Below are 24637 nucleotides of genomic sequence, written 5' to 3'. Positions count from 1 at the left end.
CCAATGTGAAGCCAGTCTGACTCCAAATGGTTACCTTAGGTTACCTTGGCTCTAAATTTGCTTGGTTACATCACATAAAATATATCTTATAATGAAGTTGAAAAATACGTTGAAGACTACAGAAAAGGCATGTTTACAGTTCTCAGAATTTTGGTTTGACTTCACAGAAGAAGAAAGGAGCTTTTATCTGAGATACAAGACATTTTGAGATTCTGAGATATAGCCAGGGGCCTTTGCAGTCTGCTTAAAGTTCTACTTACTTTGAAGGATGGACACCCTTGTTCTGTGTATCAGAGAAGTCTGATAGCTTATGAAATATAAATAGTTAAGTTCTTTGGGAAAGGCTTCTTTTCATTTAAGGCCAGACTTTTCAATTTCCTTATGTTCTATATGCCTCTTGCCTGTGCTTCAAAGGGAAGAGGTGGAAGAGGCAATTTGACTCTGCCTCCTTACATTGCATTCTTTACATTCTGCTTCTCCTTGTTCTTGAAGATAATGCTGTTTATGTTTTATAAAAGATGTGATTTTAGACAATATTTAGAGGGGAGAGAGACAAGATGGCTGACCAGAGACACCAGCTGCCACAGTGTCTCAGTAAGAAGTTTTAGATGAAAAGAGAAAAAACAAGCAAACAAACATAGATCTGGGTGTGGGTCTGAGGGAAGGGTGCCCGAACCTTCAGGAGACTCCAGGGGAAGAAGTTGCAGAGCAGAACAGGAAGGAGCAAGGTATTGGCAGAGATCAACCCCCAAGAGGCTTGGAGTCCAGTGAGAAGAGTAGGTGGTGCCGTTAGTTTCTCCCTACTTCATATCTCTGATAGTCAGCAGTGACCTGGGGGCTTCTTGTGGACAGGGCATCAGGATCCCAGCCCCCCTGGGGCACCTCTCATCTCCACAGACCTGAGCCAGGATGGCAGGAGCCCTATTGCTTCTCTACCCACTGAGCGCCTTTGTCCTCCCCAGGCTGCTTCAACTCCTCAGGTTTTGTCCTGCCCATTCCCACACAGATATTTCCCAACTCTGGCCCAGCCTGCAGGAGCCTCAGTGGCCCAGTGGGTCCCTGGGTGATCTGAATGACTCCAGTGTATGGACATTCTGGGTGGGCAGCCTCCTGGAGAGACGGACAAACATGACCAAAGTGCTAGCTTTCCTCCATCCAGACTCCTTTTCTCTCCTTCCCCTCCCCCACCCTCAGCTGCTGAGAGACAATTGAGACACCACACCAAGGCTTCCATAGAGAGTGTGGCTCAGACTTTTCCTCTTGGAGTCCTACAATGGACTGAGGGGTGCTCAGGATGTGAGCTCCCTGCCCACTGGCCCTCCCTGCTGCTGCTTGCCGGGTGACTCCATTAGAATGGGATACGCCTCCAAGGCAGAGGGACATCGAACCTGCTTGGGCACCCTGTGGGCAACTTGGAAATAGCAAATAGCATGCTTCTCCCTGGAATGGTCAGGGATTGATCTTCCAGGACCCAGGGACAGGCCCACTGGGCATATCCTGTACCCCCAGGTCTTGATCATGTTGCTCAGGGGCACAGAGGGGAGATTTGTGATTAGTCAGGGGGCATAAGCAGATCAAGGAGGAGAGTGCAGTGTGGGTCCTAGCTGCAGTGTTCTCACGGGTCACCCCTCCCCCTAACAGGAGAGTTGCACTTTCAGCTCAGGCTGGGATCTGGGGCAGGGAACCTCCTAGCCTGCATCACAGTTGTGGGGGAGTTTGGCTGGCTTGAGCTCCTGTCTGCTGGCAGATGTGGGGGGAGCTGTGGAGTAGGGGAGGGTGGAGAGGAGCAAGCCCCACTCCAGACTGGCAGATTGTGAATCTCTAGATGGACCCGCCTCCACAAGTAGACCTTCTGGTTGGATGGGGCCACTTCAGCCCCTCGGTGGTGGCTTTGCCCAGAAGCCGGGAGCAGACCTTTGACCCCTGCTGAAACAGACACCTTTCCAGCTGTTGTGAAGCTTGAAAGCGAGCTCACCCAACCCAGCCCCACCCTGCTGCATTCCCACATTTGCCTCTGCTGTGACAGAGAATAAGGACTCACCTGAATTTCCAGGGCTCCACCCAGCACCTGGGGCATTTGGGTGCTTCTCCTGAGGGGACTAGAGCCAGTCACAGGACCCCAAAACAATATTGCAGCTTGTTCTTTCCAGCAAGCAGCACCTACTGACAGGGAGGTCAATTTACACACCTTTTACTGCATTTACAGACTCAATCATACAGGGTGTGGTTGACTCTTACCCATAAGCACCACCTACAATCTTAGAGATTAAACTGGGTGTACCATTATCTAAACAAAAGAAAATCCAAAAATAAAAAACAACAGCTTCTCCAGATGGAAGGCATCAGTGAAAGAACTCTGGAAGTATGAAGAGTAAGTGCAAAAGGACATCCCCCAAAGGCAATACCACTCTCTAGCGATGGATACCAACCAAAATCAGAATATTGAAATGACAGATAAAGAATTCCAAACATGAATTATAAGTAAGCTCAATGAAATACAAAAGAAAATGGAAAACCAACACACACACACACACGCACACACACACACACACACACCCCACAAAAAAATTTCAGAAAATAATGAAAAATTCACTAAAGAAATCTAATTATTAAAAAAAAAATCAAATAGAACTGCTGGAAAGGAAAAATTCATTCAAGAAAATACAAAACACAGTGGAAAGTATTAAGAATAGACTAGACCAGGCATAAGAAAGAATTTCAGAGCTTGAATACAACACCTTTGGATTAAACAAGTCAGTCAAAGATAAAGAACAGAGAATAAAGAGGAATGAACAAAGCCTACAAGAAATACGGGATTATGTAAAGAGCCCAAACATAAGAGTTACAGGCATCCCTGAGGGTGAAAAAGAAAACACACAAGGGTTGGAAAACCTATTTGAGGGAATAATTGAGAAAAACTTACCAAGTCTTGCTAGAAATTTAGATATCCAGGTACAAGAAGCTCAACGAACACCTGGGAGACTCATTGCAAAGAGGCTATCACCATGACACATAGTCATCAGACTAGCCAAAGTTAATATGAAGGAGGAACTCCTGTGAACTGTAAGGTGAAAACAATAGATAATGTACCAGGGAAAACCCATCAGGCTAACTGCAGACTTCTCAGCTGAGACCTTACAAGCCAGAAGGAATTGGGGCCCCATCTTCAGTCTTCTCAAACAGAATACTGGCCAGCCTCAAATTTTGTATCCTGCAAAACTAAGTTTTTTTAATGAAGGAGAAATAAAGACTTTTTCAGGTAAGCAAACACTGAAGGAATTTGTCAAGACCAGACCTGCCTTGCAGGAAGTACTCAGATCTGCATCGATCAGCACAACAGAAACCCACCAGTGTAAAAATCACTCAAAACCTAAAGCTCAGAGCCCATATAAAATAATGACTCAAGAGGTAAAACAAAGCAATAAGGTTCTACTGACAGGATGAACAGAAATGCATCCCACTTATCTATTCTTTCAATAAATGTGAACAGCTTGAATTCCCCACTCAAGAGACATAGTCTGGCTCAATGGATAAAAAAATAACAAGCCAAGTATCTGCTGTCTCCAGGAAACACATCTAACCCCCAAGGACTCATTCAGACTCAAGATGAAGGGATGGAAAACAATATTCCATGCAAATCAAAGGAAAGCAGGTGTAGCCAGTTTCATATCAAATAACATAGACTTCAAATCAACAATAGTAAAGAAATACAAAGATGGTCATTATATAATGGTAAAGGGAGCAATTCATCAAGAAGACATAACAATCCTAAATATTTATGCACTTAATACAGGTGCACTCAGATTCATAAAGCAAACCCTGCTAGATTTAAACAAAGTGATAAATAGCAACATTGTAATTGCTGAGGACTTCAATGCCTCACTGACAGAACTGGACAGCTCTTCAAGCAGAAAATAAATAAAGAAACATTGGACTTAAATGGGACTCTAGAGCAAATGGGCCTAACAGACATTTACAGAACATTCTACCCAAAAAGTACTGAACATACATTATTCTCATTGGCACATGGGACATTCTCCAAGATTGATCATATCTTAGACCACAAAACATGCCTCAACAAAAGCTAAAAAATATAAATTATACCATGTATCTTCTCAGACCACAGTATGGTAAAGTTAGAAATCAACTCCAACAGAAACACTCCATTCTACACAAAGTCATGGAAATTAAACAGCCTGCTGCTGAATGATTATTGGGTTAAGGAGGGAATTAAGGTAGAAATAGAAAGATTCCTCGAACTAAATGACAAAGGGGACACAAGTTATCAAAATCTGTGAGATTCAATAAAAGCAGTCCTAAGGGGAAAATTCATAGCCTTAAATGCTTACGTCAACAAGACAGAAAGATCACAATTAAACAATCTAATGAATCATCTCAAGGAACTAGAAAAGGAAGTGCAAACCCAAACCCAAACCCAGTGGAAGAAAGGAAATAACTAAGGTCAGAGTAGAACTAAATGAAATCAAAAACAAAGAAATAATACAGAAGATTAATGAAGTAAAAAGTTGGTTCTTTGAAAAGATAAATAAAATTGATAGACATCTAGCTAGTTTTAACCAGAATTAGGAAAGAAATGACCAAAGTAAGCTCAATCAGAAATGAAAAAAGAGATATTACAACTGATACCACAGAAACAAAATATCATCTGTGAATACTATAAAAATCTCTATGCATATAAACTCGGAAACGTTGAGAAAATGGACAAATTCCTGGAAACACACAGCCTCCCAAGGATCAATCAGGAAGAAATAAAAATCTTTAACAGATGAATTATGAACAATGAAATTGAAGCAGAAATAAGAAATCTTCCAACAAAAAAATAGTACTGGACCAGGTGGTTTCACAGCTGTATTTTATCAGACCTACAAAGAAGAATTGGTACCCATACTGTAGAAATTATTTCACAACATCAAGAAAGAAGGAATCCTCCTCAACTCATTGTATGAAGGCAATATCACTTTGATACCAAAGCTTGGAAGACACAAAAAAGAAAGAAAACTACAGACCAATATCCCTTATGAATATAGATCCAAAAATCCTCAATAAAATTCCAGCAATCTGAATTTAGCAGCACACCAAAAAAATAATCCACCACGACCAAGTGGGCTTCATACCAGGGATGCAAAGATGGTTGAACATATGTAAATCCACAAATGTGATTTACCACATAAAAAGAAACAAAAACAAAAATCATACGATCATCTCAATAGATGCAGAAAAAGCATTCAACAAAATTTAGCACCCTTTTATGGTAAAAACTCTTAACAAAATAGGCATATGTGGAACATATCTCAAAATTATAAAAGCCATATAGGAAAAACCCACAGCCAAGATCATATGGAGTAGGGAAAAGTTGAAAGCATTCCCACTCAGAACTGGAACAAGACAAGTATGCTCACTGTCACCACTTCTATTCAACATAGTGCTGGAAGTCCTAGCCAGACCAATCAGGCAAGTGAAGGAAATTAAGGGTATCCTAATGGGGAAAGAGGAGTTAAAATATTACTCTTTGCTGATGATATGATCTTATATCTAGAAAACTCAAAAGATTCTGCCAAGAGACTCTTGGAATTGATAAGTAAATTCAGAAAAGTCTCAGGTTACAAAATCAATGTACACAAATAAGTAGCATTTGTATACACCCACAATAGTCATGCTGAGAATCAAATCAGACTCAATACCTTTCACAATAGCTACAAAGAAAATAAAATATCTAAGAATATATTTAACCCAGGAGGTGAAAGATCTCTATAAATAGAACTATGAATCACTGAGGAAGGAAATTGCAGATGATGTAAACATATGGAAAAATGTATCATGCTCATGGATCAGAATCAGTATTGTTAAAATGTCCATACTACCCAAAGTGATCTACAGATTCAATGCAATTCCCATCGAAATACAAACATTGTTTTTTTTTTTTTTTTTTTTTTTTTTTTGCAGATTTAGAAAAAATAGTTCTATGCTTCTTATGGAATCAAAAAAGACCCTGAATAGCCAAGGCAATCTTACCTAATAAGAAAAAATCTGGAGGCATCACTTTACCATACTTTAAACTATACTACAAGGCCATAGTAACCAAAACAGTATGATACTGGCACAAAAATAGAGACATAGACCAATGGAACAGAACAGAGAACCCAGATATAAAATCATCCACATATTGCCATCTGATCTTTGACAAATGAGACAGCAATATAAACTGGGGAAAAGAATACCTGTTCAATAAATGATGCTGGGAAAATTGGATCCACATGTAGAAGATTGAAACAGAAGCTATATCTCTCACCACTCACTAAAATTAATTCAAGATGGATAACAGTAAATCTAAGACATGAAACTGTAAGAATTATAGAAGAAAATGTTGGAAAAGCTCTTCTATATATCACCTATGCAAAGAATTTATGAAGAAGACCCCAAGGGCAATCATGGCAATGACAAAAATAAATAAATGTGACTTAATTAAATCAAAAAGCTTCTGCCCAGCTAAGGAAATGATCAACAGAGCAAATAGACAACCTATAGAATGGGAGAAAATATTCACAGTCTATACATAAAAGGCTAATAATCAGAATCTACAAAGAACTCAAGCAAATCAGTGAGAAAAAAAATCAAACAACACCATTTAAAAGGGTGCAAATGACATGAATGGAAGGTTTTCAAAAGAAGACAGACAAATGGCCAATAGACATATGAAAAAATGCTCAACATCACTAGTCATCAGAGAAATGCAAGTCCAAATCACAATGAGATATCACTCAACCCCAGTTAGAATGGCTTTTATTAAAAGATCCAAAAACAATAGATGCTGGTGTGGATGCTGGGAGAAAGGAACACTTATGTGCTACAGACTAGTAGAACCTCTATGGAAAACAGTATGGAGACTCCTCAAAGAACTAAAAGTAGACCTACCATTTGATTCAGCAATCCCACTATTGGGTATTTACCCAAAAGAAAAAAAGTCATTTTATCAAAAAGATGCTTGCACTAGAATGTTTATTGTAGCACAATTCACAACCACAAGATGTGTAATTAACCCAAGTGCCCATCAATTCATGAGTGGATTAATAAAATGTGGTATATGTATACCATGGAATACCACTCAGCCATAAAATAATGAATTATTACACTTTGCAACAATCTGGATGGAATTGGAGACCATTCTTCTTAGTTAAGTATTGCAAGAATGGAAAAACAAACACTACATATACTCACTATTAAATTGGAACTAACCGATTAGCACTTATGTGTACAGATGGAAGTAAAACAAAATGGACATCAAGCAGATGGGAGGAGGGAGGAGAGGATGGGTGAAATCATACCTAACGGGCACAATGTACACTATCAAGGTGATGGGCACACTTATAACTTTGACTCAAGTGGTACAAAATCAATCCATGTAACCAAAACATTTGTACCCCCATAATATTCTGAAATAAAAAATAAAAAATAAAAAAAATTAAAATTGTTTAACTTTTTGTATAATGTGGACAGAATTTCTCTGTCATACTATACCTAAAATCAAAATTATCTGGTGAGATTTATTTTAATAGGCTATTAATTCTTTTTATGATTTTAAAGCAAATTTGTGAAATTAAAAATGTCAGCAACTACATAGTATTTTACAATAGGATTCTTCATAATCTTAATAAGAAATCTGATTGAAATTCTTTCCTGATATATACATTAAAACAAATTTATACTGTATTTGTCATCAAGAATGTTAATTACTAAGATAACAAAAGAAGCACTCCTGAATGTAAAATTTGGTTTTGTCTATTCATCTTGTTTCCCCAATATCTAGTACAACGTTGATCGTATAAATTACCCAAGAAATATTAGTCAACTTATACAAATCATGTTTTCATTTAATGCAGTTGTAAATTTGAAATTATCTTTGTGTGATTTACACTTATAAGTTATCATTTCCTCTACTTACAGCTTGGTATAGTGGAAAGAACATAGATTTTTGAGTTAAATAGATGTGTATTTGGATCTTCTTTCTGCCATTGTTAGCTGTGTGACCTCAGATAAGTTAATTGCTTAAGCCTCAATTATATCAATTGTGAGATAATAATCCTTCCTTATAATGGCGGGTTAAATGAACATTAAATGAGATAATATTTATAAAGGATCTACTAGCAGTGTTCAACATAAAATTGACCCTCAACAAATGATAATTTAATATAATGATAATTCCTTTGAAAATAGTAAGTATCCAACTACCATGGAATTTAAAAAGCCCATCTTGAATGATAAAAGCACTTGGAACCTATAATGATGATAATATAAATGATAAGTACCATTTATTACAGAGTGCATGTGCTAGGTATGCACTAAGCACTTTAGAAAGTAACACATGTATTTATTTTTTTTTGTTTCATTGTCGAAAATGAAATTTATAGCTCTTCATTTCACCTTTTTCTCATTTTCAGGGTTTGCTTAGAACCACACTTCTGCATCCCAAAGCTGAACGTTGCTATGCTCAGTACGAAATCACTCAGCTTCTTCCAGGCATCCACCTCTTCTCAGATAGATCCAGGGCTGACATCTGCTCTGTGGTTGCAAGTCTGTATTACGTTATACGTGAACTGCATTTTGTTAAGCAAAATCTATTAGTAAGTAATTTGTAAAATCAGCAAGTCTTAACCACTGTGGTATTTTTGCACCACTAAGTTCATACTTTTCAAATATTGTTAATGTTCTTTTTGGTCAGTTCTTGTTTAACTTTTAAACTCTATATATTTAGGATTCTTATGTAGGCTTCAAAATAAAATGTATTAATTAATACTCTTTCTTTGCATTTTGGATACAAAAGCAATGTCTATTTGATTTTGTTCTCTTTCTATTCTATTATTTTATTTATATATATGTGTATGTATTTAAGATACTTGGTGAAATTGATCAGTGTGTCACTGATGTCAAACACAGGAATCACTGCATTAAGTTGTTCCATTTCATGTCAATACCAAAACCATGAGAGCATTTCCTTATGGCAATAGATTTATGTTCGTGTCTCTTGTCTTTTCTCTATCAAGGGTGCATCTCAGAGAACAACAGATTCTAACTGTTGAGATAAAAAGACAGACATTTCTTACTGTCCTAGGAAATCCAAAAGTCCAAATATAGCTTTCCTTTCCTTTGAGGAAAGAAATCACAGTATACATCGTAAATTTGAAGTTGGTTGCATTTTAAAAATAAATTAGTTTATTCTAACTTTTGGTAATTTTATATCTTCCTCTTTTACCTTATTTTGTCTGTTTTCTTCATTTATGCTCTTTTCTCTATTATTTGGCTTGGTATCTCTTTTTTTTTTTTGCTGTTTTTGCTTCTTAATATCTATTCTTTATCCTTTTCTGCTTCTTTTCCCTTCCTCCATAATTTTCATACTGCTTTCTTTTATTTTTCATATTTTAAAATTCTCTTGGCATATTTGTTCTTCTAAATTCAACTTTCTCTTCATATTGGAAATATTTATTGCCCCCTGATATGATTGGTTAAATTATAAAACCATGTGTTAAAGTGAAGAAGTTGATAAATGTTTTTAATACTTGGCACATTTGGCAGAAATTGTTTATTAAAAAAATAGCAAAATGGTGCTTTTCTTACTGTTAAAGGGATTCATTTCTGGATTGAGAAAATGGTTCTATCCCCTGGGTAACCTTTAGCTGCCTAGTCATATTCATATATAATACATATCACTGTATTGGAAAAGAAACAAAACTTTTTTTCTCTAAAGCTTAAAAAACTGAGATTTTTTTTGAATAATTGAGTAATTGGCAGCAATAAAATGGTGTGTTTCCATTCCTCACTAAGGAAAAGAAACAGTATCAAAGGTAATCGCCAACTCTTAATGTTTTGCGCTGCATTAATTGTAGAAAAAGGTATTGTGTTATGTTTGCGGGGCATAATTGTACAAAAATGTATGGCATTATGTTTGAAATCATTTAAGACCAGTTCTAATCCTTTTAAAAAGCAGTTGCTATTAGTAGCTGCCAGTTGACTGACAACTACAGATTCCCCAGCTGAACTTAACAAGAAGTAAATAGTTTCCATTTCGTATTACATTAACCTTCTCCAGAAGAAGCCCAGTGGCTAAGGAGATTTGTGTGGAATATAAAATTTGCTATGGGACCCAGAGCTACGGAACCATGGGAAATAGATTGCTAAATAATCTGTTGGGGATCCCAATACTCCATCTCCCTTTGGCAGGGTAGGATATAGTTGCATGAACTAAGTTTCGGATTTGAGTTGAGATTGGGAGCTGTTCCAATGTCTGGGCAAATTGTCCCCTCAACATCTTTTTTCTGAATGGATAGTGGCTAGGTAAATTGAAATATTTGGTAGTCTCTAAGCCTTCACATATATTCATAAGACTTCAAGAACAATTGAGTTTTGGGTTATTAATAATTCTAGAAAAGTAAAAATATTATGTAGAGACTAAACTTGGATTTTAATCAGTAGAATATGTGCTATGAGAAGGCAAGGACTTGTTAGATTTTGTTCTCATCTATCAGTGTCTAACACACCATAGGCATGTTACAAATATTTTTTTGCTGGTAGTAAAATCCTAATTGAAGACAAATAGCAGCTGACATTGAAATGAATAAGTAGGAGCTGGTTAGGGAATATGGATTGAGTTCCTTTGCTTTAAATTTTACATTCATTTGATTGCTCATTTGCTAAAATTTTTCCATAGGCCACAGTGATTCATGTATTTATATTGACTTAATTTTTTTCAAGGAAGATAATCAATTGGGTTTTAATTTTTTCATGCTTAAAGAGATGTGAAACCTAGGTTTGGGATACCAAATGGCATCTACTTGGAGCTATAAGTATCTGATAGCATCTTACAATTCTGATAAAATTATAAAGCATATGCTAGGCAGATCATTTCATTTATACCAAACAGTATAGTCTTCTAGCCTGGAAAATCAATCAATATTTTATATAACATTTCCTACATTTAATGTTTGGCTAAATTTGATTATTAGGTTATTAACTTGATAAAATATATTTTAAAACAAAGTGTTTTTCTTCTGGTAGGTTCTGCCACTCCTTGCATTATACCAATATTTTGTTTCTGTAATTTGCCAAGACCTAGTCAGAAATTTAGAAGCAAGAATCCTCAAGGTATGTTGCAAGCTTTTAAGACATTTGCTGTTCTTGGACTGTTAAGGATACTGTCACACATTTATCTGATCCTAATAATCATAATAATAAGCAGATAATGATGTGTTGTTATACTGGTATAAAAATAACTTACCCATTATTACAATAAAGCCAAAGAGCCAGTTAGAAAGATTTAAATCATTTTGTGCTTCGGACACAGGAAAGTGGGGAATAGCTGCACATAGAAACAAGGCTTACCCAACACCAGTCAACCTGGAAATCACTACTTCTGAGAGATTGGCTTCCTGGTGGAGCCCAAATGAGCCAGTTTTCTGAAGTTATATGAATTTGTTCCTAAGGACCTTTATGGATATCATGGTATACAGATATTTTTAATGCATAGGCAATTGAATTAACAAGATCAGACAGACACTAAATTACAATAAATTCTGTAACCCAAAAGTCAGTTATGTTTCTTTTATTCATGTGCAATGGGCTTGAACACCATGTGGCTTGGGAACCTCAAGTACCTCATTCTCTCTGCCCACTTTCCTGGTGACCCATGTTGCATGCTCCCACTTTTGTTGAATTTGCTTTGTACACGGATCATCTCAACATTTAGAAAATTTGTCCTGCACCTCCTCAACTCTAATATAAAATTCAACCCTCTTCTGTATTTTACAAACACACAGGTACCCACACATTTATTGACACATAAACACACACAACATGTGTTTACCCAAGGTCTTTCTTTCTATTTTGGACCTTACTGAAAATTGGGAAGATAGGGAAATTTAAGTTGAGGCAAAACAAACGGTTTAAAATAGAATATTGGGCATTCTGGAGCTGAAAATATTTCTTGGCCTCTCATCTAATGGTGTAGTCAGCTATGTGGTAGTAAATGTTTCACAATTGCCTCTAACCGCCCCCCCAACCCTGCCAAAACGTGGATTTGTAGCATTTGCAATTTCCATCCATGGTGTAAATACTCCCACTGTGGTTGACTTCAAGCTACCAACTAGGTGTCACTAAAGATGGAAATGGGACAAGATGTACACAGTCAGCTCTTGCCATTGGGAGTGAGTGGGTTCCAGCTCACCACTGGCTTAATCTTCTCTTCCCTTTTTTTTGAAATACCCTCTATATTTCTTCCCCAAATCCCTCTCATTTTCTAATGAGGGAAAATTAGACTTCTCTTTGAACTATTCTTCCCATCCAGACCCTGTCCTTGGGCCCATGTTTTCAGACCCAAATAGTCCATTAAATTCTACTTCTAAATGAAGAAATTCCTAAGAGGAATTCTGGTGATGACTATTAGTATATTTAACCTGGGAATAAATAATTTGTTATTGACCATGAAAATTTCTGGATCACCCTCTCTGAGTTACTGAGCTCTCTTATGAGTTCTCTTGATTTTGAATTCCAGTAACACTTGGAAAAAAAACTGCATATAACAATATAACATTTCTTTCTCTCCCTCCCTCCCTCCCTCTCTCTCTCTCTCTCTCTCTCTCTCTCTCTCTCTCTCTCTCTCTCTTTCTCTCTCTCTCTCTCAATTGTGCTCTCTTCAATATTTAAAAATTCTTGAGGGTAGGACCTGTATCTTATTCATCTTTTAATTCCCTATAGTGTCTGGAGAATAAGTTCACATACTTGATACTCAGCACTTCATTATTGAATTGAATTTAAAATCCGAAGACCTTTACCAAGAGCCTGTTGTCCATACTCTCTTTAGTGTTTAGTGGAAACTCACCTGAAAAGTACTTGGTAGATATTTATTGATTTAACTCTAAAACAACATTTATTGAGTACCTCCTATTTAAAAGCATTATGTTAGTCATTCAAATCGAAGGTATGTAACCCATGGTCCTTGCTTATAACAAAGTGAAAACTGGGAAGAAAGACAGGACATACACCCAAGACAATGTGCATGCACCCGCCGTTTGATTATTTCCACATGAGTGTGATGACCACTAGGTCTCCAGGAGTTTGAAAGAGAGAAAAATGGCTTTGAGTCTTTAGGTTTCACCAAGTAGGTAAGATTTAGACTTCAAAAGAGCTTAACTAACTGAGCAAGAGAGAGGAGGAAGGGGACATTCCTAGCAGACAGAAGAGTGAAAGATACAGAGGTGACAAAGTAGAGACTTGTTTAGTGAGCAGGGGTGTTTCAGTTATGCCGGAGCGGAAGTTTTGAGTGGGAGGTTGTAGAAGGTAACAGGAGAATGCCAGAGGTCCATGACATGGGGAATACCAGGGACCCATCTTAAATTCCAAACGTGGAGGTTGAGCCATGGGAGAAATGAAGAGATTGAGGAGTCAGAATTTGGAAACAGGTGCATTCTGGGCTGTCATTAAGAGGCAAGAAGCATGGGAGGGTCGCAATGACCATTAACAACTTGTCAGGAGGAGATCCAGAGGGACACTGAAAGGCATAATCTGGAACAAAATTTTTGTTTAGATGACTATTTTCTATTGTATTGTTAGCAGTTGGTAGCTGCTTTTGTCCTAGAGTAGTGCAAAAGCCAATGAAGAATTGGCTTGGTGGTGGCTGGATTAGCTGGTTGGTGGGTGGATTAGTTATAGAATTTTTTTTTTTTTTGAGACAAAGTCTCGCTCTGTCGTCCAGGCTGGAGTGCAGTGGCGTCATCATATTTCACTGCAACCTTGATTTCCTGGGCTCAAGCCATCCTCACGCCTCGGCCTCCAAGAGTGCTGGGATTACAGGTGTGAGCCACCTCGCCTGTCCTAGTTACAGAATTTTGATTAGGAGAGTGACACGATCACATTTGTTATCTAGTAACAATGTTGGGAGCAGAGTGAGATAGAAGTGGGATCTTCCTGGCATAGCAGGATTGAAAAACCAGACTAGGGTTCTGACAGAAGCAATGAAAAAAGGCAACAGATGGATTGTATAGAGGAAGAAATGGCAGCCTGTGTGAGCTGAGTTTACCTGACCCTACTGAAATAAACAGGGATCAGTGAGCGGGAAGACAGAAGAGTCAGTCAGGAAACAACAGTGATGCTTTTTGACAAATCAAACAGCAAGAGATCACACTGTTAAGTTTCTAAAGTGGCCCAATGTCTTTCTGGGAAAACTTCACGATCTCCTTGTGATCAGCATGTCTGGCTCCACTTCAGAACCGCCAGCATCTTGATAGATTTATTCCTCTCGACACATCAAATGTCCCTAGGAAGGGTGCTGATGGTTCTGTGTCTGTGTGAGCGAAAGGTTGATTTATGGGCAGTTCTTCTTGCCGTCTGGCTTGGTTGTGTTCACAACGTTGGTCACTTCTGAAAATATATGTCCGTTATTAAAACCATTGCTTTTTCAAAGGGTCAGATTAGTATGACACATTGAAGCCAGATATAGTCTGTGTACAGCAATTTTATAGGCAAGACCCAAGGAGATTATCCACACACAGGTATGGGGAAGTGTTTCCTCTTAGGTGTAATGAGAAAAATGGTCATCTAGAAACCTGAGAGAGTTCATATGTCTCCTTAAGTGCTGATTTTGATATTGTATAGCACTGGGGAGTTTGGAGCCCAAGGTGTCTTAGGCAAGAACGAAAGTATGCAACCCAATAGACAAGCAATTTTCTCTTTCCCATTAAAAATACTCCCCTGACCTTTTGTGTCTTATTTTCATATCCAATTTCCCCTTCTTACCTTCTCTTTATTTCTTTCAAATTTACACAATCTTGAGATTCCTAAGATAATACTGAAAGGCAAACAGAGAGTAAAATGGGTAGACATGCTGAGGATAAATTGATTTTTCTTTTTTATGTTATATATCTGTATCTATATCTTAATCCAATTTTGTATTTTATTCCCTGCTCCACATTTACCCTTCTCTATTCTCTACAAAGTCACTAGATGCTTTCAAAACATAAGTCAGGTTAGGGCCCTGCCCTGTTCAAAACCCTCCAAGAACTTTTTACCATACAGAGAATAAAACGCAAAATCCTTACTCTGGTCTTCAGCCTCCACTTGACACCCTCCCTGGCCACCATTCACACTCACCTTCTTACCTTCCTCCCCTCCTCTCTGAGCTCCTGCCCCAGGACCTTTATATTGAGGTTCCCTCAGCAGAATTTTCACGTCCCTTAATGTCATTCCCAAATCACCTCTATAAGGTCTCCTCCACTGACAATTCCTTCCTGACCACAATCTTGAAAATAGCTTTTGTTAGTATCCTCTAAGCCTTTTCATGCCGTTTATATCTTCATGTGTCACTTAAATTTAGCTAAACATACATCCCAATGGAATGTAACCTCCAAGAGGGCTTGGTGCACAGGACATGCTCAGTAAACATGTAGAATGAATGAATGAATTGAAACAGGAAGTTTTCTTTCCTTCCTATACTTTCCTAATTGATACTCCTGCTGAATTGTATTCAAAATAAGCCACATGAAATGTATAGAGATCAATTGATTAATATTGTTAAGTATATGTCTTTAAAATTGACAGTGTCCAACAGTTATGGATAAGAAAATTGATAGTTGTCTCTATGTTGATACATCATGAAGTAGTCTCTTGGTTTGACTTTTCTCAGAGTGTTAGAAAACATCAGGAGTGTTTTTGTTTTTCTTGTAAGCCATAGTTCATAATGGGAACAAAATAATAATTTTTTAAAACTTTTCAACAGCTATCATATTTTTGTCTGTTTGCCTCTGATGAAGTAAGCAACATCTGATAAATGTCCGTGGTTTTGAGCAGCCGCCTGCTGTTGTTTGTTAGCTCCGCGGTCCATTGCACATGTAAATGAGCATGCACACAAACTCATGCATCTCCATCCACTCGTGTCTAGTAAACATTAATTTGTAATGCATTACCAATGTTTAGCAGAAATTCTGGATCTCAGGAATTTGATGATTTTTCTCTAAAATTTTTTAAAATTTTAATTGATTTAATTTTTAATTATTTAATTAAAATATCATATTTTCCTTTATAGATAGAAGTCCTTATAGATTTGGGATTCTTTTCTGAAGCCTTTTATGAGATAATCCAGATTTTTTATGGAAAAAACTTGCCTTGCTCAATACCTGCTGGCTATAAAGCTATGGGAAAAATGAAGGTAACCTGCAATTTGATTCAAAGCCATTTCTTTATCTTTGAAGGTTACATTCCTAAAATGTAGGAATATACTCCCACAGATGTATATTTACAAGTCTCTGGTATTCCAGACCTCTTTGGTAAGCCTAGTTACAACTAACATCAGGTTTTTATGAGGTTACATTTAACGGGAATGGAAGTGTGTCCTGGGGAAGGAGACGTGGCTTTGGAGTAGATCTTTGCAGTTGAATTTTGGCTCAGAGATGCTGCCATAGTTACCATGAACAGTCTCATTATACACATGTGTCAGCCACTACCTCTTAGACTTTGGGCTCTAATCTTATCATTTCTGGTCAATGTTCTCAATCAAAATAGTCTTTCCTCATATCTTATTTGGATCTTTTTGATTTTTATACTTCATACCAAAGAGATAAGAATGTGCTGTTCGAATTTCTTCTGATTTCTGTCAGGAGAGAATATCCCTCTATTTTGTCTCATTGTTTTTGATTTTAGGAGATAGTTTTACCTGGCTTGCTTAATTTGTGTTTGTAAACTGGATAACTGAAGCATCTTTGAAAATGAATACTGGAGTTGACATTTAATGCATAAATTAAATCAGAGTGAGCTGTTATTTTCCTCTGCTTTGGTTTTCACAGTGATCTGGGAATCACTGGGTGGTCTTGCTTCAGGCAGATGCTTGGACCCTCCTAGGCCAGCAATAAAGAAACTAGAAGGAGGCAGTGACTCAGTTGGCCTGGGGCTGGGTGGTGTGTGAGGAGTGAGACTCACAAGATGTAACACGTGCTGGTTGGGTTCAAATTTGGAGGACTTTAAAGAACCTGGGGAATGAGCTATTAGTCTTGAAAATCACTTGCATAAGTTGGCATTATATTTACATATAATAGGTTCATTATTTCAGCATATTTCCCTAAAACATACCTGCTTATTACTCCGTATGACTGTTATAGCATTATAATTTATTGTAATAGGGTAAGTGTGAGGCTATCCACAAAACATCCTAAGAGGAACATTCATTAGGCAATAGGATACATATATATGTGTGTGTGTGTGTATCCCTGTATATGTGTATATCTGTGGGTGTGTACACACACATACACACACACACACACGCGCGTGGACACACAGGAGAGAGAGGAGAGAGAAGAGGCTATTTGTTTTAGTTTCCGTGTCATGAACTAATTCATCTTCTTAGCAGGGTTAAATTAGTAGTATTTTATTATTTGCTTTTCAGTCAACAGCTTTTCTCTATTCTAAATGGTTTGCATTTTGTTATTAAAATTATCCTTTAATTAGTTGAAAAATATGTATTAAGCGCTCACTGAATACAGATGCCACTTTAGGCATGGGGATAGAATGGTAAAAAGACTAATGGAATTATCACTTTCCTGGAGCTTACAGCCCAGTGAGAGAGTCCAGGAGGATGAGAAGGAAAGAGAAACCAGTTGGGTAGAGTGAGAAGCAACACAGAGTTTTCAATGGCCACTTGCACCAAATCAAAAAAAACAAAAGGTCTGAAACTATTTTTTACATGTAAATTTCAAACTTCATTTTTATTGACTAGCTTTCATAAGATAAATGTGTGGGTGAATTATCTCCCAATGGATTCTGATTTCAGATTTTATATTCTTGAAGTTAATTTGCAGCTTTCCGGCTTCAATTGGGAATTTAAAAAGTGTAATTAAAAGAGGAAATGCGTTCAGGGTTTATAATTAAAATAGGTGCCGATGTTATTAGGCTGCAGTCTAGTTATTTAAAGAAGGGACTAATGAATTAAGTTTCACTTCCAAAAAAAGTAACTGAAAAAGTCTTACAGATTACTACGGGACTTTTCATATGCCTTTAAAAAAATCTATATTTTAACACTATACTCATATTGGGATTCTGCTCTTATCACCAAGTCTAAAGTCCCATTATCAGCTCTCTTTAATTTATACCATCAAAGATCTCCTCCTAGATTTAGTTACTCACTTTTTAATGTATTATGGGCAATAAAGAATATCTTCAAAGAAGGAAAAAAAAATTTAAACACTTACCAATACTTTTTTTCCAATAAAATCTATATGTGATATATTGTTTTGGGGGCCCCTCGAAAGCAGATCCTGAGACTAGGATTTGAGAACAAGTAGTACATTTGGGAAGTGATTCCAGGAATTATGGTGTGCAAGTGGGAAAGTCTGGGAAGGGAGGAAAACAAATCCAGAGATCATTAATGAAAAGGTCACTGCTGTGGGCACCTGTGTCCCTCAGAGAGACTGGATAGACCCTTTCTCTTGTCCTTCCTTGGTGAGGTTTGTTCCCTGCACTTGTAGTCTCTCCTGAACATTCTTAGGGCCACAGAATGCCCTCAGGCACAGAGGTACAGGTGCTTGCGGTGGGATATCATCCAGGTGTGAGCAACCTGTCCAAGAAAGCTGTTGGTGACTTCCCGGTGACTGAGGGCATAGGGGAGGAGCCAGTATTGGCTTCTATGAACAGGCATCTTTTTAAAAAGGCCTTCCATACCAAGAGGGATGCATCCTACTCAATGATGCAACTTCCCGTGACAAATAAACTAAATGTTTCCTAATGCAGCATTACATTTAGAGCCAAACATATTAACAGGAAAAGAACCACAAAAGTAGTCATTACTAATAGTAATACAATTTTACCTCACACTGGCAAGGATTAAAGTGATAATACTGAATGTTTTTAAAAGGGCAATAATCCTGGCATTTTCAAACACTGTGGGTGGGAGTGTAAATTGAGCCAGCTCCTTCCAGTTTTCTCAATATATTTTTATCTTCTGACCCAGAAATTCTGCTTCTAGGAATCCATCCAAAGGCAATAATCAGAAATGCAGACAAAAATAGTCATCAACGTTATTTAAACCAGGGCTGAATGGTGAAGTGGTAGTGGGAGGTGGCCCCCTTAGATGCCAACAACAGTGGGCAAGAAGTTAAGTTATTATGCTACATTCGTAGGGTAGAATATTACCTACCTATTATACTAATGGTATGGGGAGAAAATTATGATGTAATGTTTAGAGAAAATGGAATACAAATCTATATACAATTTTTAAAAATACATCAAAAAGAAATTGATAGGAAACACATAGAAATATTAGCATTGATCACCTGGAGGAAGTTGACTTATATATGATTTTTTAGTTTCTTCTTTATTCTATACTAATCTTTTCTGACTAGAGCAAATGTTTCTTTTACAATAAAATGGTACTTAATTTTAGAAGAATACATTAACATTTTCATTTAAAAGAATACTCAAATAATCTTGTTCCTGCTGTTAATATTTTATATTTTGACAGCTATTTCAATCATTTGACTCAGGAAAACCTCTCAACACTAAAGAAAATATACAGGTAAGGAAAACAATATTTCATAAACATTGGATATTTATTGTGGATAATTTTTGGGTCATTTCAATCTATTTGGTAGGTATAATCTTTGATTTTGAAAATCTGCTATGTAATATGCTTTTCTATTTCTAATAATAGGGTTTTGTCTCAAAATTCTTAGAAAAGAGGTAGGGTTGAATCAAACTGATCTGGTTTTCTGGTTGGGCAAGTAGCAGTTACTGCTTCTATTTCTCAATTACAGATGTGTATTCAGTTTGTTCATATAGCCATGTCAACTATCTCTAATCTTAATATTTATCTTGATTACCTAGAAGGTAATGGCTGACTTTGATTGTAAGAAAAGGATTTTGTACATTTTACAATAGCCCACAACAGGCATGGGGAACCTGTGGCCTCAAGGCCACATGTGGCCCTCCAGATCCCCAAGTGTGGCCCCTTGACCGAATCCAAACTTCACAGAACAAATCCCTTTATCAAAAGGCCTCACTCAAGGATCCAGAAGATCTCATCTAAGCCATGTCAAGTTTCTCTAATCTTAATATTTATCTTAATTACCTAGAAGATAATGGCTGACTTTGATTGTAAGAAAAGGATTTTGTGCATTTTGCAATAGCCCACATGTTCCATACTGCTTTTGCTTATATTATTTCTTCCCAGGTCTCAGACTGTCAGTCAGCTCTGCTGACTTCCTCAATAGTTTTCACAAAAAGGATTAGATTGCCCATCTAAATGTATTTGTTACTGTTACTGAATGGTTGGGATTTAAGCCTTCGATGACCTAGTAGCATTTAAATATCTTTAAATCTTTAAATAATCATTTAGAACGATCTTAGGAGTATTGGCACTCTGTCACCCAGAAGTGTTAGAGCAGAAGAGTTGTAGCACAACCATTACAAAAGACAGTTATAGATGGGGAAGGAGTTTGTAGGACGAGGTGATAGTTAATGCCGAGAGATACAACATAATTTTTATTTTTATTTTTATTTTTTGAAATGCTAGGAAACAGTATTCTGTTTTATTAAGTTTTTTTAATGAAATAATTTTGAGAGAAATTTTCTCAAAATTGCTTTATTTTTGTCTTCCATAATTTTGATAGGAATATAGCCACCTTTTATTAAATGTAATCTTATTATGTTTCTATTATTGTGCATTTTATTCCACAAAGTTTAATTTTAATTATTCTTGAGATGATTCATTGTTTTTTCCTAAAAATTTGTTTTAATTTATAAGCAGATTGCCTGAAATGAAAGAACTGGAATTAGGGAGATAACAATACATATTCATATTTCATTGTAGTGTTACAAGACCTTGGGGTGTTTTAGAACATTTATTTCTTTCCAGTAATAAATGCCAGGGCATCCTAAAAACACTTCCTTAAAGAGTGGTTTTCAGTATAAAAAGAATGTCTGTCTGATCATTTTTTTTTAATGCAAAAAGAGACTAACAGTATCATGGAAAGCTGATTTCTATTAGCCAATTAATTAAAACAGTACTGTTGGTCTGCGTAAGACTCTTCAGATTACACTCTGTATTTCTTTTTTTTTTTTTGCATAAAGGGAGAGAAAGAAGTGTTAAATAGCATTACTAATTAATCTTCTTTTGATCCTCAAGTGTTTGTATGTAATTGTCAAGGCTCATTAAATCACTGTTTGCTGTGGAGAGAAAAGAGAAGAGAAACCTTCTCCTCTCCTCCCAGCCCCCAACCAATCTGGTTTCTTCTCTAGCTAGGCAGGGACAGCCATTTTCCTAGTGCGACAGTTTGGTAGCAGGCTCGGGGGCCACTCCGTGTCTGGCTCTTCTGCACGTCCCGAATCCCACCTCCTAGAGGAGATTAGCAAAAAAGAAAGAACAACAGCAACAACCTCCCCACTGCTACATTGCTTAGAGGTCTTCCCAACATTGGAAATTGTTTTTTGTTGCACAAGGCAAATAGTTTCCCTCTTTTCTAGAATAGATAGCCCCAGCATCTGCCTTTTATATTAATTCAACAAATATTTAATAAGAGCCTATCGTGGACAAGGCGCTATTCTGATACTGTCAATCAAATACATCAGTCAATCAACAATACAAACTCCAAGTCCTCATGGAACTTATATTTTAATGGGCAAGACTTGTAATAAACATGATATACAAGTAAACATATTATAAATACATAAATTATATAGTATATTAGATGGAGAAACATGCTATGGGAGAAAATAAATGCAGCAGCACCTAAAGGGGGTTAGAGACAGAGGGCTAGGTTAAATGGGATGATCAGATTAGTCTTCACTGAGGTGACTTTTATCAACATACCTGAAACAGGTAAAGGTGCAAGCTGTATGAAATTTGGAGAAAGAACCATCTAGAAAGAGGGAGCAGCAAGTGCAAAGGCCCTGAGACAAGATTGCTTAGCTTGGTGAGGGGTGTCTTAGCCAATGTGGCTAGAGCTGTGTGAATTACAGGGTAGCAGCAGGAGATAAGGTCAGAGAAGTCAAATTGAGAAGGACCTTGTAGGGCCATTGTAATTTAGCCTCTCATCTGAGCAAAATGGGGAACCACTGGAGTTTTGAACAGGAGTGAGGCCTGGTCTACTGTTTTAAAGGGATCACTTTAGCTCTGTGAACCCGAGCCCTGCCGGGCCATGGCCCAGTACAAGTCTGTGGCCTGTTAGGAAATGGGGTGCATTTCACCGCTGGAGCTCTGCACCACCCCTGCCCCTAACACCCTCACCCTTGGTCTGTGGAAAATTGTCTTTCATGAAACCGGTCCCTGGTGCCAAAAAGGTTGGGGACTGCTGCTTTAGCTAATCTGTTGAGCCCGCTGTGTGCCAGGTACCGTGGCAGAGCTGGTGCTGTCCATTAAACACATCACAGTCAACCAACAAAACAGACAAATTCCCGGCCCTCACAGAGCTTACCTTTGTGTGCGTGTGTGTGTGTGTGTGCGTGTGTGTGTGTGTGTGCATGCGTGTGCACGCATGTGTGTGTGTTTGTGTGTGTGTGTGTGTGTGTGGTGTGGTGGTGGTGCTAGGGGACAAGGAATACGGCTTTGGACATGCTGAGTTTGAGATGTCTGTTAGACATCCAAGTAGAGGAGTTGAGTCAGAAGTTGATTCTGTGAGTCTTGAGTTCAGAAGAGAGGGTGGAACTAAGGAGCAAAACTTGTGATTTCATCAGTCTTTAGATGAAATTAAAACCTTGAGCCTGATTAAGATCATCTAAGGGTAGGCAATGAAGAGAAGGAAGAGGACTGAGTCCCAGCACACTCCGATATCACGAGGTGCAGGAGAAGAAGAGGAATCAGCAAAGAAGACTGAAAAGGAGTGGCCAGTAGGATGGGAAGGAAACTGAGGGAATGTGGTGGCCTGAAAACCAAAAGAAAGCATTTTCAGGAGTCGGTAATCAATAGAATCACATGTTGCTGATGAATCAAGTACCACAATTCACTGAGTCTTAAACATGAATTTTGTTCACATTTAACATCTCTAAAATCAGAATGCATTTTATAGTTGGTGACATGTGACAGTTTAATTCACATAGGAGATATTGGTGTCTTAGATTAGAAGCAATATGGTATATGAGGACTGAGAATTGATCATTGGATTTGGCCAGGTAGAGGCCATTGGTGACCTCGACCAAAGGGTTTGGGTGTAAGGATGGAGTGGGTTTAAAAGCAAATGAAAGGAGAGAGATTGGACTATTGTCAACTCTGGAGTGTTGCTGTAAAGGGAAGCAGAGAATTTGGGTGGAGAGGGAAGTTGGGGTACAGAGGGATTTTGATTTTTTCAGATGGAGGAGGTGACAGCATGGCTGTGTGTTGATAGAAGTATTTCTATGATGTTGTAGAGAATGGCTGAGTAGGCCACCTGGGGCAGGATTGATGGCCTAAGTGGCGGCGCCATCTTTAGGTAGCAGGAAGGAAGGCAGAGCTGTGGGGGCGGATATTCAAGTGTGTGACATAGATGAGCAGTGCACTGTACCCTGACTGCTTCGATTTTCTCAGCAAAGTGGAAGAAGCAAGGTTATTAGCTGGGGGTGGAGAGAGGTAGGAAAGGGAAGGAAGGGTTAGAATTTTGAGGGAAGGGCATGAAATGGTTGTGCAGGGGAGAGGGAGAGAGACTATATTGACAAAACGTAGGAATATTGCCAGGTAGTGCTGAGGTTTGGTCAGGTACTTAAAGTGGGGCCACTTGCATAGTTGTGTGATTTTCTCCAGCCCACCCCAACTGCAAGGGTGCAGGCCCTAAGAAGGTTCAGAGTTGGGTTTCAGAGTAGGGACTATGATTTTGCGAAGGAAATGGGTGTATGCACAGGAGAGGGGCCAGGGACTTGAGAGTGTTTACAAGTAGGAGTTCTAATAACTGACCGGGGACTCTAAGCTGAGCAGGGAGAGCGCTTACCATTCTTCCTTCCTGTTCCTGACCAACCAGCTCTGATTTACTCATGCTAAGGCAGAGTGGATGAGGTGTGTGGCTGGGGAACATTTGCAGTTTCTCTATTTTGATAATGTGTCCAGGTTCACTCTGCCACATGTGGCAGGGCTGGCCTCCTGAGGCGCAGGTCAGAAATTGGTGGGAAATGATGGCAGCATTGCTGAACTGCTGGGATGACTTGGACATCATATGTCTTTCTCTGTGGACCTGCCATTTATGGTACCCATGTCTATTCCTGTATCCCTTCATCCAATGACCAATGGGGACCACAAAGGGGAATGAGGCTAATAATATCTGAAAAAGTATTTTACTAATTTGCTTTTGTCCCTTTGTTTTTTTCATTTTTTAGGCACTTGACGAATTAATAAATAAAAGCTTGCCTGCAATTCTGGTTACAATTGGCCAACAGCATCTCTCAAATAAATTTTATTTTGTTAAAGCATACTTTTTCATAAGTGTGGCTGCAACAATAAATTGTATTCCAGAAAATACATGTAAAACAGTCTCTCATGGACTTGTTACTGACAGGAGCAAACTGAACCCCCCAAACTTGAGAGGTAATTGTTTTATTTTTTGCTTGTTTCCTTTTCTTCTTCCTTTCCCCAACTACTCCCAATTCTACCCCACTAATCCATATGAATGATCTAGTAGATATTTTTCTATAT

General features: G+C 37.9%; 1 protein-coding gene across 1 annotated transcript in view; it reads left to right on the top strand.

The window, feature by feature from the left end:
- Window positions 1-24637, top strand: part of CFAP54 (cilia and flagella associated 54) — a 344097-nt gene that overhangs the window by 157425 nt on the left and 162035 nt on the right. The window contains exons 44-48 of the mRNA XM_012663989.1: window positions 8457-8639; window positions 11068-11154; window positions 16085-16207; window positions 19508-19561; window positions 24322-24529. Coding sequence (XP_012519443.1) covers window positions 8457-8639; window positions 11068-11154; window positions 16085-16207; window positions 19508-19561; window positions 24322-24529 — 655 coding nt within the window. The remainder of the gene's footprint in view (window positions 1-8456; window positions 8640-11067; window positions 11155-16084; window positions 16208-19507; window positions 19562-24321; window positions 24530-24637) is intronic.

Source organism: Propithecus coquereli, unplaced genomic scaffold (genome assembly GCF_000956105.1).
Source record: "Propithecus coquereli isolate 6110/MARCELLA unplaced genomic scaffold, Pcoq_1.0 Scaffold85, whole genome shotgun sequence".
In the NCBI taxonomy this organism is placed as follows: domain Eukaryota; kingdom Metazoa; phylum Chordata; class Mammalia; order Primates; family Indriidae; genus Propithecus; species Propithecus coquereli.
Note: the sequence above shows the minus strand (reverse complement) of the source record. Positions and strands in the feature narration are given on the sequence as shown.